Source organism: Bos indicus, chromosome 1, assembly GCF_029378745.1.
Source record: "Bos indicus isolate NIAB-ARS_2022 breed Sahiwal x Tharparkar chromosome 1, NIAB-ARS_B.indTharparkar_mat_pri_1.0, whole genome shotgun sequence".
In the NCBI taxonomy this organism is placed as follows: Eukaryota; Metazoa; Chordata; class Mammalia; order Artiodactyla; family Bovidae; genus Bos; species Bos indicus.
Window position 1 is genome coordinate 72,183,079 of NC_091760.1, and position 16,288 is coordinate 72,199,366.

General features: G+C 34.0%; 1 protein-coding gene across 15 annotated transcripts in view; it reads right to left on the reverse strand.

The window, feature by feature from the left end:
* DLG1 (discs large MAGUK scaffold protein 1) overlaps nucleotides 1-16,288 on the reverse strand; it is a 270,874-nt gene that overhangs the window by 45,562 nt on the left and 209,024 nt on the right. For all 15 annotated transcript variants that reach the window (XM_070789390.1, XM_070789394.1, XM_070789399.1 and 12 more), the window contains one exon: nucleotides 14,739-14,841. In XM_070789390.1, coding sequence (XP_070645491.1) covers nucleotides 14,739-14,841 — 103 coding nt within the window. The remainder of the gene's footprint in view (nucleotides 1-14,738; nucleotides 14,842-16,288) is intronic.

Here is a 16,288-nt window from a genome sequence, read left to right on the forward strand (position 1 = left end):
CAATCTGAAGGAATAAATATATTATTTAAGATATTTTTATAAAAAAACAAATATGATTTTGAAGATGGACAACTTTAAATTATTCCATACATTAAAAACTACCAAAACTATTAATAACAAGTTTATAATCACTTAAAAAATACTGTAATTACATGGTTATACCCACTTATACCTTTTTCTCTATTTGTAATAACCAATTGTCTTTTCTTACAAAACCAGTCTCATAACAAAAGCAAGCTATGTGTCTGGAGTGTGTGTAGTTTAAGAAGACAAAAAGTAAACATGATTATTGCTGCATTACTCTTCGTTTTACCACAGTCACCAAATTTATTTGCTGGATACCAAGACTAATTAATTGTAGCCTGTTAGGCTTGTCTGTCCATAGGATTTTTCAGGCAAGAATACTGGAGTGGTTTGCCATCTCCTTCTCCAGGGGATCTCCCTGACCCAGAGATCAAACCTGTGTCTCCTGCAGGTGGATTATTCCTTACCTGCTGAGTCACTGGGGAAGCCAAGTGAAGCAACAATTCATCAAAAAACTCAAAAATATTTAAATGTTCACAATAATACATATTCTTTTATTGTTCTTTAAAAATATAATAGAAAATATAAAGTATAAAAATTAGTAGACTGGTTAGTAAAAAATGAATCCCTGACAATTCAACAATTAGCAACTCATGGCAAATCTTGAGGCTATGAAGACACAGCTAAGACACAGATTGATGAATGAAGACATAGGTTAAAAATATGAAGTGAATCTTGAGTTTACACTGGCTCTTCTAATTAAAAATTAGTACCATTAGGTTTTTACTTAATCTCTTAATGCTTTCTTACATATGAAGAATCCTGGTTCTCAACACACTGGGGATTACAGAATTACAGTACTCCATCACAACTTGCTTGTTTATAATACCAACATTACAATCATTACATGATCACTGAAAATACTTAACTATCTTCCCTAGTTCTTTTTATTCTGGAGTATGTTCTGTTAGAAATATACAGTTGAACACCATTTTAAAATCACTTGGAATATTCCTTCCTAGGTGTGAATGCTGCCAGATGGATAGACATCAAGGTTCACTTGTTCATTTTATTTTCAACTTCACTTTTAAGGGGTTACTTTGTAAACTTTTTTTTTTATAGGTGGGTAATATAGTTCCAAAGTCAAATCTATAAAACAACAATATTAAACAAGGATATCCCTTTCTCCCTACCCTATTCTGTTCTGGTCATTATAAACATTTAAAGAAAGGTTCATCCTTCCATTTAAAATAATATAAGTAAATATATATGTTCATGTAAATATGTTTACACTTACATTATTTTAGTAAATGTATATTTATACATATTTTGTAATTATGTATATATGTACACACACATATATGTATTGCTCCTCCTTCTTTAATAAACAGTAACATACACATTTCTCTACCTTGCTTATTTTATTCAATAATAAGTATAGCAGTGGTCTTACTGCAGTAATAGTAAGAATGCTCCACACCATATACAGATGTCCCTCCTTTTTTTTTTTAAAGCTACATGGTTCTTTTATTTCTAACCTCTGTCTCTGTTACAACAAGATACTGTATAGGGTTAGATTTGCTTTACTATCAAATCTGAAAATTATTTTCTTGAAACAATTAAGGTGAAGTAACTTTTGATATGACTGAAGTTGTGTGTGTGAACTCCAGTTCTATTCATACTATTCTATGTTTATATGTTGAATATATATGAATATATTTACAAATATACCTTTTATATAAAAAGCCTGAAGCAGATTATATATTCCAAGCATGCCTCGCATCCCATATGGTTTTGTACTATGTAACCTTGCCATTTCCCCATCAAGAGGTGAAGTCTAATCCTCTTCTTCAGTTTGGGCTGGTCTTATGACTCAACTAAGCAAGTCAATGTGGTAGAAATGATCATATGGGACTTTCCAGGTTAGATCAGAAGAGTCTGTGGAACTTTTTCCTGGTTCTCATGGGGTGCTTCATCTGGAGGAAGCCAGGATCATGTAAGAAGTCCAAGCACCACTCTGTAGAGGTCATGCAATAGTGCTCTGAGCCTAAACCTTTAGCTGGTACCAAAAGTCACAAGAAAAGGGGAGTGAAACCATTTTGGACCTTCCAAAGTAGCTTATCCATCTGCTGAATCCCATTAAGTGACTTCAGTCTATGCCACAAGGACCATCCAAGCCAAAATTCTGGCTGAATTCCTAATCTACTGAATCCACAAAATGATTGCTATCTTAATCCACTGAGCTTTAGGGGTAGTTATGAAGTAACAGTAACTAGAACACAGTCTCACTGTGCAGTCTATTTTATTTGTTCATGAATATATACACACACACATGGACAAGCCTAAGTTTATATATACACACACACACACACACTAGATTCCTAAACAAGGGATCATATATATTATTTAAATATAATATATAAAATATTTATATAAAATTTGTATTTTACTAAACATGTTTATAAAACATTTATACACATAATAAAATATATCTACATAAAATTTATATATTTATAAAAGTGAATATATAAACATAAAATCAGGAAGCTTTATTCTGTTGTTCTAACAGATTTTGTTGGATTTTGGACCCTACTATGAGAAATCTCCCCAAATCTGATTTGAAACATTATCCTTTTGTTAATAACGTCAAAGCAATCAGAAAGTTTATTCTATGTTAGTATTATCTTCAATTCTACCCCTACTTTCTGATAACTGCATTTTCTCCAAATTGTTACAGCATACAGTTTTTTCATATTATGCATGCTTTTCCTTATAACTATCTTAATTACTAATAGCAGTCTTTATATCAGTATCTCTTCCATCATTTTGGGTGTTTGAAGTTTGCTCTTTCTTTTCAGGAAGGGTTATGTGAACCCTAATTCTTCACTAATATATTTGATTGCAGCCTTTATATTTCAAGCCCGTTTGTTTCAGTTTCTTTCTCTGATTCTTAAGTATATTGACTGCAGTGTCTCCTATAAACCACTGCTGATGAACTTCTGATGACTACTTCATTTTATTTTTTTTTAAAAACATTTTTTGAGGGCCTGCAATTTCATCAAAGTATTTTTCTTTTAATTTCAATAATTTTATTAGAATATTTCTCGGTGATTGTTATCACCTTAGGTACCTGTTCAAACCTTTTGATATGCAGTTTTAATTTTTTTTTTAATTTTAGAAAAGTTTTCCTGTTTATACATTTTAATTATTTGTTTAGTTGTACTGTTTTTTTTCTATGAGATTCCTATTAAATGTATGTCTAATATTCTCTGCCAACTTTCTGTATCTGTCACTCTCAAATCCATTTTTATTATTTTTTAAAAGATTAATATATTTTTCAAGATTGAAGTAATCACAAACTGTTTTTCCTGAACCATTTGAGAGTAACTTGCTACCGTGATGTCTCATCACTCTTGAATTCTCAGTGTGTATTTCCTACAAATAAAGATGTTTTTTAATACAATCATAAAACCGTCAAAATTAAGAAAGCAACATTAATACATTACTACATCATGCTCACATTCCATTTAAGTTTCCTCATAATATCATTAAGAGCAAATCGATCAAGTTTGAAACCATGAGTTGTCTTATGAGACATCCCCTCCAGAGAGAGCAGTTCCTCAAGTCTCCTTGACTTTGCAATCTTACTACTGCTGAAAACTACAGGTCAATTATTTTGTAGAACTTCTCTTTAGATTTGTTGATGTTCCCACATGATGAGACCTGCAACTTTGGCAGGAATGTTACAGAAGAGATGTATGTTTCTTCCAATGCACCCTACCAGGTGGTATACATTTTTGATTTGTCCCATTACCGATGCTATCAACTTTCAACACTTGATGAACGTTATGTGAGCCAGGTTTCTTTACTGCAAAATTATTTTTTTTTCAGTTGCAAATAAGTTATTGAAACTATGCACACTTCTCCATTCTCATCAAACTTTCAATTAACTCATTTATTAGTAAAGCCTTATTATTTCCTAGTTCATTCAGTGGATTACTATCAGGTATTATTATCATCAATTTGATGCTCCAATTGTTCCCTACTTGGCCTTTTGAACTGGATTATGTACCCTTTTGACATGCCTCCCATCATTCCTTGAGCACCATGCTTTCTGGCATAAAATATTACAGGATAATCTAATACTTTCCCTGCCCAACTCTTGAAACAAGGTATTTATCCAAACAGCCTTGGCAATTTAGATGGGAGTGGCAAATAGATGGGGAAACAGTGGAAATAGTGGCTGACTTTATTTTTTGGGACTCCAAAATCACTGCAGATCGTGACTGCAGCCATGAAATTAAAAGACACTTACTCCTTGGAAGGAAAGTTATGACCAACCTAGATAGCATATTAAAAAGCAGAGATATTACTTTGTCAACAAAGGTCCGTTTAGTCAAGGCTATGGTTTTTCCAGTAGTCATGTATGGATGTGAGAGTTAGACTATAAAGAAAGCTGAGTGCTGAAGAATTGATGCTTTGAATTGTGGTGTTGGAGAAGACTCTTGAGAGTCCCTTGGACTGCAAGGAGATCCAACCAGTCCATCCTAAAGGAGATCAGTCCTGGGTGTTCATTGGAAGGACTGATGTTGAAGCAGAAACTCCAATATTTTGGCCACCTGATGCAAAGAGCTGACTCATTTGAGAAGACCCTGATGCTGGAAAAGATTGAGGGCAGGAGGAGAAGGGGACAACAGAGTATGAGACGGTTGGATGGCATCACTGACTCAATGGACATGGGTTTGGGTAGACTCCAGCAGTTGGTGATGGATAGGGAGGCCCAGGGTGCTGTGGTTCATGGGGTTGCAAAGAGTCAGACATGACTGAGTGACTGAACTGAACTGAGTATTTAGAAACCACGATCTGAATCTTAGGTGTGCTGACTGCTATTGGAGTGGCAGTGACCCCACACCTTTTCAGTGGACTGAGCTAGAGAATTACAATATTTGTATGTAAAATAGATAAACATTTATGTTTATATTTGTATAAATGGAAAACAATATGTTCATACTAATTTTTCAAATTCTAGTATTATATGGTTTATATTTTTCCCCTTTTCTATATTTATAACTCTCTTCTCGAACAGTAAAAGTTACAGATAACACTACCCTTAAAATAAATATTCACTTGATCAATATCTTTATGTAACTAGTCTTCTGTCTCTAGTACCATCTACTTTCCAGACTGGATTCAGACCAGTCCAATGTGTAACCATCTCATTTTGCTCAGGCTCCCACTTCTTACACCAGGACAGCTCCTGCCCTCATCAGGGGTCAGTCCTATTGGGTTACCATAGCTGTCCCCTACCTTCCTGGTCTTGCAATGCACCTAACTACGTTGTTATCCTTCACATACAATGGCTTTAATACAAAATTGGTCAGGATGTGGAAGGGAAAGAATTCTTTAATTTTTATTTTTAAAAATTTCCTGTTTTTTACCTACTTGCTTTAAATAACTATTGTGCTCCTTCTAAACTTAAATTTTTAAAATAAAATGCTTCTTTATTTCTAATAATTTGAGTTCTATTAACTCATTTACATTTTTCTTCCACATCATCATCAGTTTTCTTTAACTTGTTTTGCAATATTAGGTTATACCTTTCATTGTTTTCTGGGCATGTCTTTCTGGCATACTTTCACTGTAGAGACATTATTCTGATCCTTACATTCATTTTTCAAATAGGTTTCCATTGGATTCAATCTTGATCCTTTTCTGTTGTTCATTTTTATGTAAATTAGTTTTCTTGAACTTTCAATTAAAGATAAAGAGTACTGGGTCAGGATTTTTCAAGTTTTCTATCTTCACAGCTCTAGAACTCCTTTTTGCTGTTTCTGTCAAGTGTTCAAAGATATATCTCATACACTGTGAGATCTCTGGGTATTGTTCTTTCCTCCCACTCATCTGGACCTTCTAGAAGTTCTCCCTTAGTGAGGGGCTTTGAACTAAAATGGAGCTATAGCTGATAACTGAAGGGGCTCAGACAAATCCAGCTCCTTCACACCTTACTGAGATACCTTGCACTCACATACAGACTGTGCAAAAACCCTTATAGCTTCAGATGCTGTTCTCAAATTGATCAACTGCATTTTTTAATGAGTACAGACTGACTTTCAGGCTTCTATCACTTCTCCTTGTATAGATGCTGATATCACTATCACAGGGTCTTACAGCTGTTGACAGCTTGTTTATTCTTGTGTGTATTTTGGGGCACATAGGGATATCTTTTCATCTGATTTTGCCATTCTAATTTTTTTCTGGGAGTGAGGAGGAGGAAGTTCTGGGTGATTCAGTTATAAATCTACTATCTTATTTTGTATATTCTCTTTATCCCCCTAGGATAGCCACTAAAATATTCCATCATATTAGTGGCTATCCTAGAAAACTATTAGGAAATGATGAGTTTTATCACTTATTTTTATTTTGAAGTTTCATAACCTTTAACATTTTAATCTTTTAAATATAACTTATTTGTACATTTGTATAATTTTATTTTTAATAATCACTATGTTTAACAGCTAGTTTGCAAAATTCCTGAAAGTTTAACAACTGACTCTTGTAAGATAGTACCTCACTGAACTTTTTCAAAAGTGACTTCTGTGATTCTTTAGCTCTCTGAGTTCCCATTTTCCCTTCACTTTTTGTTTGATAATTCCTTACTGCCTTAGCAGTGATCTGATGCTTTTAAAAAAATATTTATTTATTTATTTGGCCGCACCAGATCTTAGTTGAAGTACATGAGATCTTCAATATTCATTCCAGCATGTGAACTCTTAGTTGCTGTATGTCAGATCTAATTTCCTGAACAGGGTTCGAACCCAGGCCCCTGCATTGGCAGTGCGGAGTCTTGGTCACTAGACTGCCAGGGAAGTCACTCCGACGCTTTTAATTAGATGTTCATTATACTTCATGTAGCATTATTAGTTGTTTTCAGCCATTTTGCCTATTGAATTATCCAAAGTCCTAGTATTCTACATTTTAGAAATTTAAAAACTTTCTGTAAAAAGATCACATTACCTTTTACAGTGAGGCAGAAAATGTTCTTTGCTGAGATCTAAGTTATTACAAAGCAACTAAAGCTCAGATATTCAACATTTAAGATTTTAAAGACCTAAAGTAAATTCCTGACAATATCTTAAATTTGTGCCTTACTGATTTTGTTCACTCTGTTCAGATTTTCATATTTATGGTCTTTACTTACTATTAACAATTTCTCATAACCATCTGCCTGTTTTGAACGTACTTTAATACTTTCCTCAAAGTTAGTTTTCCTTTAAACCTCCCGTTTTATTTACCTAGGTAAGATTCCTATCTTTTCTTTTAGTTTCAATTAACTCATACTTTCAGCTCTAACAATTTTCACCCTATACTCAACCTCTATTATCTTTTCTTTTTATTTTGGAAGAAGAGTCTCATTTCTTTTTTCCTGTTAAGTGATTTGCATCCCTCTTCTAGAAATTATATCACAACTCATTTCAGGAAAGCTACCACTGGAGAGAGGTAAAATATTAAGAGAATTTCCACTAAGCATTTCAGAAATTTCTGAATCAAACTATATTCCCTATCATGAAATATGTTAGGGAATCTCTGAACTACTGGCTATAAGTTAAACAGTATGTGTATGATTCCAAGAGGAGAGACAATATTTAATAGCCAACTTTCTGCATTTATTTCCCGTTTCAACTTCTAATCTTAGTTTGTATCTCCATTCTAGAAGTAAAAAGGTAGAAGAAAGCAGGTGGGAAGAGAGTGGGGAGAAATTTTATCTCCTCTAATGTCTTTGAAGCTTGCAATCCCATCTATGAAGAATAAAAATCATCCATACTCTATAATGAAATATATTAATTAAACATCTGAGAGCAACAACTGTCAAAGAATGGATACTAAGACTGGTCTAGAAACAAAAAGTCAAAGTTTCTGAGTCAAAAGTCAGGCTGGTTGTTTTAAATAGTTAGGAAAGAGTTTAAAAGGTATAGAAAGGAAAGTAAGTTACTGAAAAAAAATTAGAAGCCTGCTACAGAACATCATTTTAAGAAATGACAAGTGCTTGCAAAGAAATGCTACTAATCCAATAAAACCTCTCTATTCAGTCTCCAAACTTTCTGGTTGCTACCAAAAGTATTTATAAAAATAAGATGAGAAGATGCGTTAAAACTCCATCCCTGTAACTCCGATTTAAAGCAAACCTTTGAAACTGAGAGAAGTGGCTCTGGCCAAGCCTCTCAGCTTTTCTAGGCTTCAGTCACTTGAAGATCAGGGATAGCAACACCAATCTCGAACATGTTTTTTTCTCCTATGAAAACAAAATAAAATACCTCACAAATTTAAGATCTATCCACTGGGAAAGAAAATACATTTAATATATGTTTAATACTTTCCCTTTGCTCTTCTTCCTTTATCATATCATTGCAATATAATTATTTCTGAAACAAAAAATAAGGTCTGAAAGTTACAGTATACAATGAGTAACAGTGAGATAAAATATTTTGAGTTTAGAACTTTTTGTGAAGGGAAGTAGCTTTACTATGTGGTTGAGAAGTATTCAACGTATGCAGACCATTTGGAACCCCAGAGTTGTCACAGAGATTATTTTAAGGTGAGGACATTTGAAGTTCAACAAACATAGTAAAATGCCTTCTTAGAGCTTTCCTTGTCTGAGTAGAAGTAGCAATTTCTAGGAAACAAGGCTATTGTATAATAACTCTCCTTTCTGGGGAGCTTTATGGCCTTGAAGAAGGTGGAAAGACTACTCTTACTGTAGAGACAAACACTGTCACAAACTTTCTCCTAAAAATGTTCTTTTCTTTCCTTAAGAAAACTATTTGTTTTTCTATTAGAAGACTTTTCTCTCCACTCCCCTTTCCAAACTCTGTTAGGCAGGTAAGCCTTTAACTTTAACCATTTAATAGTGGTGCTGGAGAAGACTCTTGAGAGTCCCTTTGATTGCAAGGAGATCAAACCAGTCCATCCTACAGGAAATCATCCCTGAATATTCACTGGAAGGACTGATGCTGAAGCTGAAGTTCCAATACTTTGCCCACCTGATGTGAAGAGCTGACTCACTGGAAAAGACCCTGATCTGGGAAAAAGTGAAGGCAAAAGAAGGGGTTGGCAGAGAATTAGATGGTTAGATAGCATCACTGACTGAATCAACATGAACTTGAGCAAACTCTAGGAGATAGTGGAGGACAGAGGAGCCTGGGGTGCTGCAGTCCATGGTATCACAAAGAACTGGACACAACTGAACACTTGAACAACAATGACAATTTAATGACCTGGTTACTTCCCATACTTGTTGGCTTCCTCTATGCATACAAAATAAAAACTTTTCTTCTGTTAATCTGTCTTCTGTCAATTTAATTCATAGATCCCAGCCCCTAAAACTAAAAGGGCAGAGGAAAAGTTTCTTCTCTACAAAGGGCTAGGAATAAATTTTAACCACTAAACACCTGTGTAACTGGCAAGTTGTTTTAACCTTCCTGTATCTTATTTTATTAAATTGTAATGAAAATAGCACTAAAAGTGCCCAATTTATAGGGCTTTATGGGAATTAAAAGAGTTAATAAACATGGTTAGATGTCTGGCATATATTTTTTTCTATTATAGTCTATCACCCAACTAATTTGTCAAAATTTCATAAATTCTGGATATGTAGTAAAACATTAGAATAGTAATTCCAGTGCTTGTGTTAGATTTCTGATTGTAATTCCCCAAAATGACTAGTAGTAAAGCTCTAAAAAATATATTGTTGCTTATTTTTGGAGTTAGCAAAACTGAGGGGAGGTAGGAGATGAAGTCCTTCTAAATGTTTTGTAGAGGTTTTCATACTTAGAGCCTATGTCGTAAAAGTTTAAAGTATATAGGCTGAAGAACTCATAATAGTATTTCATGGATGACTAATAGGCAAATTATAGATCCTGAAAGATAAAAACTCGCTCTGACCAAAGAAGCTTACCTCTTTGCACATATGTACACGTCAGATTATCAATGAACCAGAGAATCCAAAGGGGTTTGTCATTAATAAAGTGAAGATACTATAACTGTAAGGAGATGACTGATTATCAGAGTATCAGGCAATTCTGTTTGTACTTTGGAAAATAGCCCCCTCACTGAGAAAGAAAGTCTGACTCTTATCTTCAATTTATATCCTTGGCCCGCACAGCAGTTACAGATTGATGATGTGGAATATGTTTTTTTTTTTAAGTGCTGTATGACAAAAATACATTTATTAAAACTACATAATTAATATTAAAACATAAAGCCATTATGTCACTGCCTAATAAACAAACATAAGGTAAGTAGCAATACAGTAAAGAGGACAGGTAAGTTTTCAAAGTACCCAAAATACACTTTTAAATTTTAATTCTATTATCCTTGGTCTTCTGTCATTCTTAATAGAATGTCATTTTTTTCTCTCGGCCCATTGAAAGCCTGCCCATTCATTAGGCTTCCAGTTAAGTTCCAAGCCGACTCTATGGCATTTTCCCTTTATAGCACGCAATATGATTTACCTCTTTTTGAGTTTCTAAGGTAATGTTTGGTTTTCTGTGCTCTATTGGTACTTACCTTGTGTTTATTAGGCAATGACACCACAGCTGTGGTAAAAAAAAAAAAAATACAGTACAAATCAATACTGCCAGGCTAAACACTTATTAAAATATTCCTAGTGAAAAGCACTTACGTTTTTTAAGGCAACAGACCTGGGACTGAATCCTAGCTATTGCTAGCTTTTATTTGAGTCTATATCATCATCTGTATATAGGGATAGAGCTACGTGTTTCATAAAGCTCCAGAGCAAGGCTTAAATAAATAAAAACAAACAGGCACCTAAATAAACATATAAACTGTGTTAAGTGTTGTAACGAAAAATATCAACAGTGCTAAAAAGAAATGGAATCGTAAGAGGGAGCCAATCATATAAATAACAGGGGGAAAATGTTCTAAGAACAGAATGAACAGAGAATTAGGAAAATATCTTCTGTAATCAAGGGTCTGAAAGAAGGACTATATGGTTAGACCTTAAGGAGCAAAAAAATGAGTAGAGGGAGCGCAGTAAAGCCAAACATGTTATACTGTGTTCAATCACACATGGCCTTGCAGGCTCTATTAGGATTTTATTCAGAGCATAACTGGAAGTGTTTTAAATGGGAAATGATACAATCCAATCTTTTTATTTTAAAAGATGATTTTGGCTGATGGTCTGGAGAAAGTACAAGAAAGAAGTAAGGAGACTTGCTGGAGGCTATTAGAAAAGTTCAGGTAAGATATGATAGTGGGTTTGGTCAGGTTAGTGGCTGAGAAATAGAGGGTGAGAAAAAGGAAGGGAGGTCAAGGCTGAGTCCTAGTCTTCTGACTTAAGCATCAGTGGAAATGCCATTTACTGAAGGAGTAAAAGAATTGTTTCAGACATGCTCAGTTTCAAACATTAGGGAGAAATACAGCTGGAGAAGTCAAATGAGAAGTAACGTCTGGTGTTTAGGAGATATTTGGGGGAAAAAAGATATATACACAAGAATAATTAACATAAGAGTCTAACCTTAAAACAGAAGACGTCTGCTAAGTAGTAGCTACTTGAATAAGCAACGTTGGATGCAAATTCTCCTTGATACAAAAATGGCTCCATCAAGATTAGAAAAGTTCAAAGTTTTGAATATAACTAAAGAAAAAGTGTCAATCAGAAAGATTCACACAGAAGAAAAGCATAGAAATCACAAAAAAGAACAAAACCAGAGTACAAGCACAGAAAAAGAGAACCTAAAAAGATTCCTAGGCGCACAAAATACCTATCCTAGGACAAGGGAAGGAGAAGGCAATGGCACCCTACTCCAGTACTCTTGCCTGGGAAATCCCCGGCTGCTAAGAGTCGGACATGACTGAGCAACTTCACTTCACTTTTCACTTTCATGCATTGGAGAAGGAAATGGCAACGCATTCCAGTGTTCTTGCCTGGAGAATCCCAGGGACAGAGGAGCCTGGTGGGCTTCCGTCTATGGGGTCGCACAGAGTCGGACATGACTGACGCTACTTAGCAGCAGCAGCAGCAGAAGGGAAGCCCACCTTTGCCAGCCATCAGTGGCAAGTATGCCTAGTGTATACAGAGGTACATTTTAGGCTTAATCAAGAGTCACTGAACACACCATTGATAAAATTAAAGATCCTTGTCCTGATCTATGCTCACCAAGCATTAAAGCAGTTCTTTTATCAATCAATTTTTATCTCCTTATTAATAAGGTAATATTTTTAACTGAGTTTCAGAAAATTCTTAATAAACATTTAACTAGAATATATCTGGATTTTGACCACTGTGAGTTTTCTATCATGCTATGTCTTTTCAATATAAAGATGCACTTCTTTTTAATTGAGGAAAGCTTTCTTGAGTGAATTATAAGTTCAAGCATTTATTCCCTTCTTTAAAAAAATAAAGGGTGTAAAAAAAAAAAAAAATTTACTTTTTCCAGAAAGTCTAATTATTATATGATATAATATAATATAGCATCCCTGGGTTGGGAAGATCCCCTGGAGAAGGGAAAGGCTACCTACTCCAGTATTCTGGCCTGGAGAATTCCATGGACTATACAGTCCATGGGGTGGCAAAGAGTCGGACACGACTGAGCGACTTTCTCATATATATATATATAAAATAACCTGTTTTTTCTCTCTAAACTTTAAAAATTCTCTTTGCTTTTGTTTCTTTTTGTTTACTTTTCCTATTGTATCCTTTATGTCCCCTATTGAATTTTTCTATGATGTCTCTTTGTGTTTCAACTTAAGAAAACGGTTTGCTTTCTTCTTCTTTCCTGGGTTATGCTAGCTCAAAATCTATCTCTTCTGGTTGTTAAGCCATCTTTTCCTCCTGCTAATCAGCTTTGTTGTTTGTTTCCACCTCTTCTTGTTAATATCTCCGTATGAATGCCAGGCCAGTTCCTTTCAAACTGCTTATTACTGAATGAGTTGGCTGGACCAGTAAGTTTGGAGTGCAGGGTAGAGATGGAAGCATATTTTTACATCCTTTAAAACCAAAAAACTGTCAACTTATCTGATACTAGCAAGATAGATGGTTTTGACCAAATATGGGTCCCTCTAGCTCTCTAAACAAAACCACATCAAGGATGGCTTTTGCTAGCTTGCTACTCCAATTTCCATGTGCCCTGCTATAAACAAGGGATTTATAGCCCCCCACCTTTAGGAAGTTCAATTTAAGTTTGGTTACCACCGAGCATTCTCAACATTTCATGTTTTTACCCTTCTCTTCTTTCCATGTAGCTTTTGCCAGATCTTAACCTGCTTAAATAGCCTTTACCTGTATTTTGTTGCCCAGATATACCTGTCTTCTTAGTTTTGCTTAATGCTAGGTGAAGCTGTATGGATAGAAGTGTGTTTACGTTTTATTTCCTTGTTGCTTTTGTATTTGGTTTCCATATAATACACCTATTGGCAAGAACGTGTTGGCCAGAAGATAAAAGCATGGCTAAGTCCCAGCGGCAGCTTTTGTTTCTCACAAAAATTAATAAGTTGGCATTCTGACTTCATCTATTATTCCTTAAATTGCTTGATTAATGTGATTTATTTGGAACTTACTTCTTACATAAATGAATTTATTCTTGTTCAGTTATGAACCTAGAATGCTATGGTTTATAATAAATATTATATTATTAAATAACAAGCAATGCCCAATATACTACTTTGATCACGTTAAAACACATATTGGGGTTTTGTTATAGAAATAAATTCTGCTCCAAGAAAAGAATAATAAATGTAACTAAACTAACATTGCCAAATTATAGAATGTTTTGCCTGGCTCCTTTAGTCACATCATTCTTTCCTCCTTCACCTTGTTTATGAACATTAACTAGTATGCTATGTATTCTTTTGGGTGTTTAAGCTTTTTAAATTCCACTGAGGTTTTACTTAAGTGTTTATGTTGATGTACACTAGAGTCTTATGTATGTTTAATATGACCTCAAATTTTCCATTATCATCTCCCAGCAGGAACTTGGCAAGGTTATATCCATAAGACTTCACTATTTAGAAACATATCATATTCCAAATTTGTATTCTTTCTTTTTTTTAAAGTAACAATAAAAGCTATTAGAATATCTTAACCTTGATATTAATAAATACAATCTAATTCAAAAGTCAGAAAAACTTGAGATAACTTAATAGACTATTTTTGCTTTTCAATCACTGAGTTAGTAAAAGGTATATTTAAAAGTATGTGTTTGGTTAGATGACAGATTTAAAAAAATTAACATCTAAAAATTATTCCAAATAATGATGAAATATTCAAAGAGCTGGCAGATACAAGTTCCTATATTCTATTTAAAAGCACTTTGATCTGGATGGTGAATTACATTCCAACTAAACAAATAACAGGGTTTCCCTGGTGACTCAATGGAAAAGAATCCTCCTGCCAATGCAGGAGATGTGAATTCAATCCCTGGGTCGGGAAGATCCCCTTGAGAAGGAAATGGCAACCCACTCCAGTTTTCTCCTTAGGAAACCCTATGGACAGAAGACCTTGCAGGCTACAGTCCATGGGACTGCAAGAGTTGGACATGACTTAGTGACTAAACAGCAACAGCAACAAAAAAGTAACAGATTAATGAATCAGACAAAAACACAAAGAGAAAGCTAAGCTTCGGAAGTTAAACATTATTAAGAGGAAGACTTCTAAAAACTGAAATAAAAAAGAAAAACAAACAACAAGAATTTATTACCTTCAGGTCGGTACTGTGCAACAATTGTGACAGCTTGGCCAGCATTTTTTAAAGCAGCTGCTGCCTGCTCATGGCTGGCAGTTCTGAGGTCAACACTGTTTACCTGTTAAGTCAAATCAAATATTAAATTAGAAAGAAAACCATCATACTAAATAGAAATCACAATTGCCTGTTTGTTAAGAAGGCATAGATTAAAAAAATTACTTGCAATTATTTTATGACTAAAGTATTTTTCTTATTCTGATTTACTAAAAATATATTGCACAGTAACTACTATCAATCAAAACATTTTTATTCACTAAAAAGACTATGTTTACTGTCAAGTGAACAAAACCAAAACACTTCCCCCTAGGTTTCTAGAAGGCTATCAATCTCTTAAGAAGTGTCCCTTAGTTTGACAACCTGAAAAGTCAAAAGTGTCGTCATTTTGTACATTTCATTTCACTAGTAACTCAAACAATGCAAAGGAAATTCATTTTGTTTATAGCATCATTTCAAATCCCATCATATTTTCAATATTATTAATCTCAATTTCAATTCTCTTCCTTTCTTTCCTAAACTAAACCTTCTATTCTTTTGGAGTAACTGGAAAGCAATAACTTCAAGTACTAAAAGAGCTCAGATATCACAGACTGACATTAAATACAATAAATGTTACTAAATGAGCAAAACGACATTCTTTTCTTTTTTAACACGGGGACCTTCCTTGGGTGAGGTGATCAATCCCACTCCAGAAGAGTAGGCAACTTAATTCTTCTTTCTGAAAGGCTGCCAGTACCTAGTACACTGCATGGTATACTACCTTTAGAGACTGAAACTTTTACACTACAAGAAAAACTTAACAGGACATTGATGTGAGCATTAGACTTAAATGTAATTAATTTAAATATTTAAGTTGGCCTTCTCCCCTAAGAACCATCAATGAATAAAATACAGCAATGTTTGGGACCTTTAATGAATACTTTCGGAAAGGAAGAGAAACTATCATGCAATTTTTATATGAAAGTTTGTTTCCTCAACATCTAATTTAAAACTTGTTAAAAGTTACACACCAATTTTGTAAAATTTGACTACAGCCCAGAAATTTCTGGGATGTAAAGAACATTTAAAACAGTGAAGACCTGATGTTTTATATTATCTATAAAGGGTATCACTAAGTAACTAAGTTAATACGTGCACACACCTTTCGAATGAAAATCAAGACACAAAAACCTTAATCTAAACGAATGTAACATATCGTGGTTTTATTAGAGAATATCTCTAGCTAAAAGCCATAAAAAACTCAACACAATGTATAAATAGCTTTACATTGAACATAAAATCCTAATTCTAGCAGAAAAAATTAGAGAAGAAATATAAAAGGTAGACAAACTTTCAAAGATTGTTGTATAAAATATTATAATTTTTAATGAATTATTCCTGAGCATCAAAGTCTTTGCCTACAGAAAAAATCTGAAGACAACCAACATAGATTGAAAACAGAATAATTTGTTAACAAGATTACAAATTTAAAATGTTCCTAAATAATGCCAAACATTTTAATGTAAAAC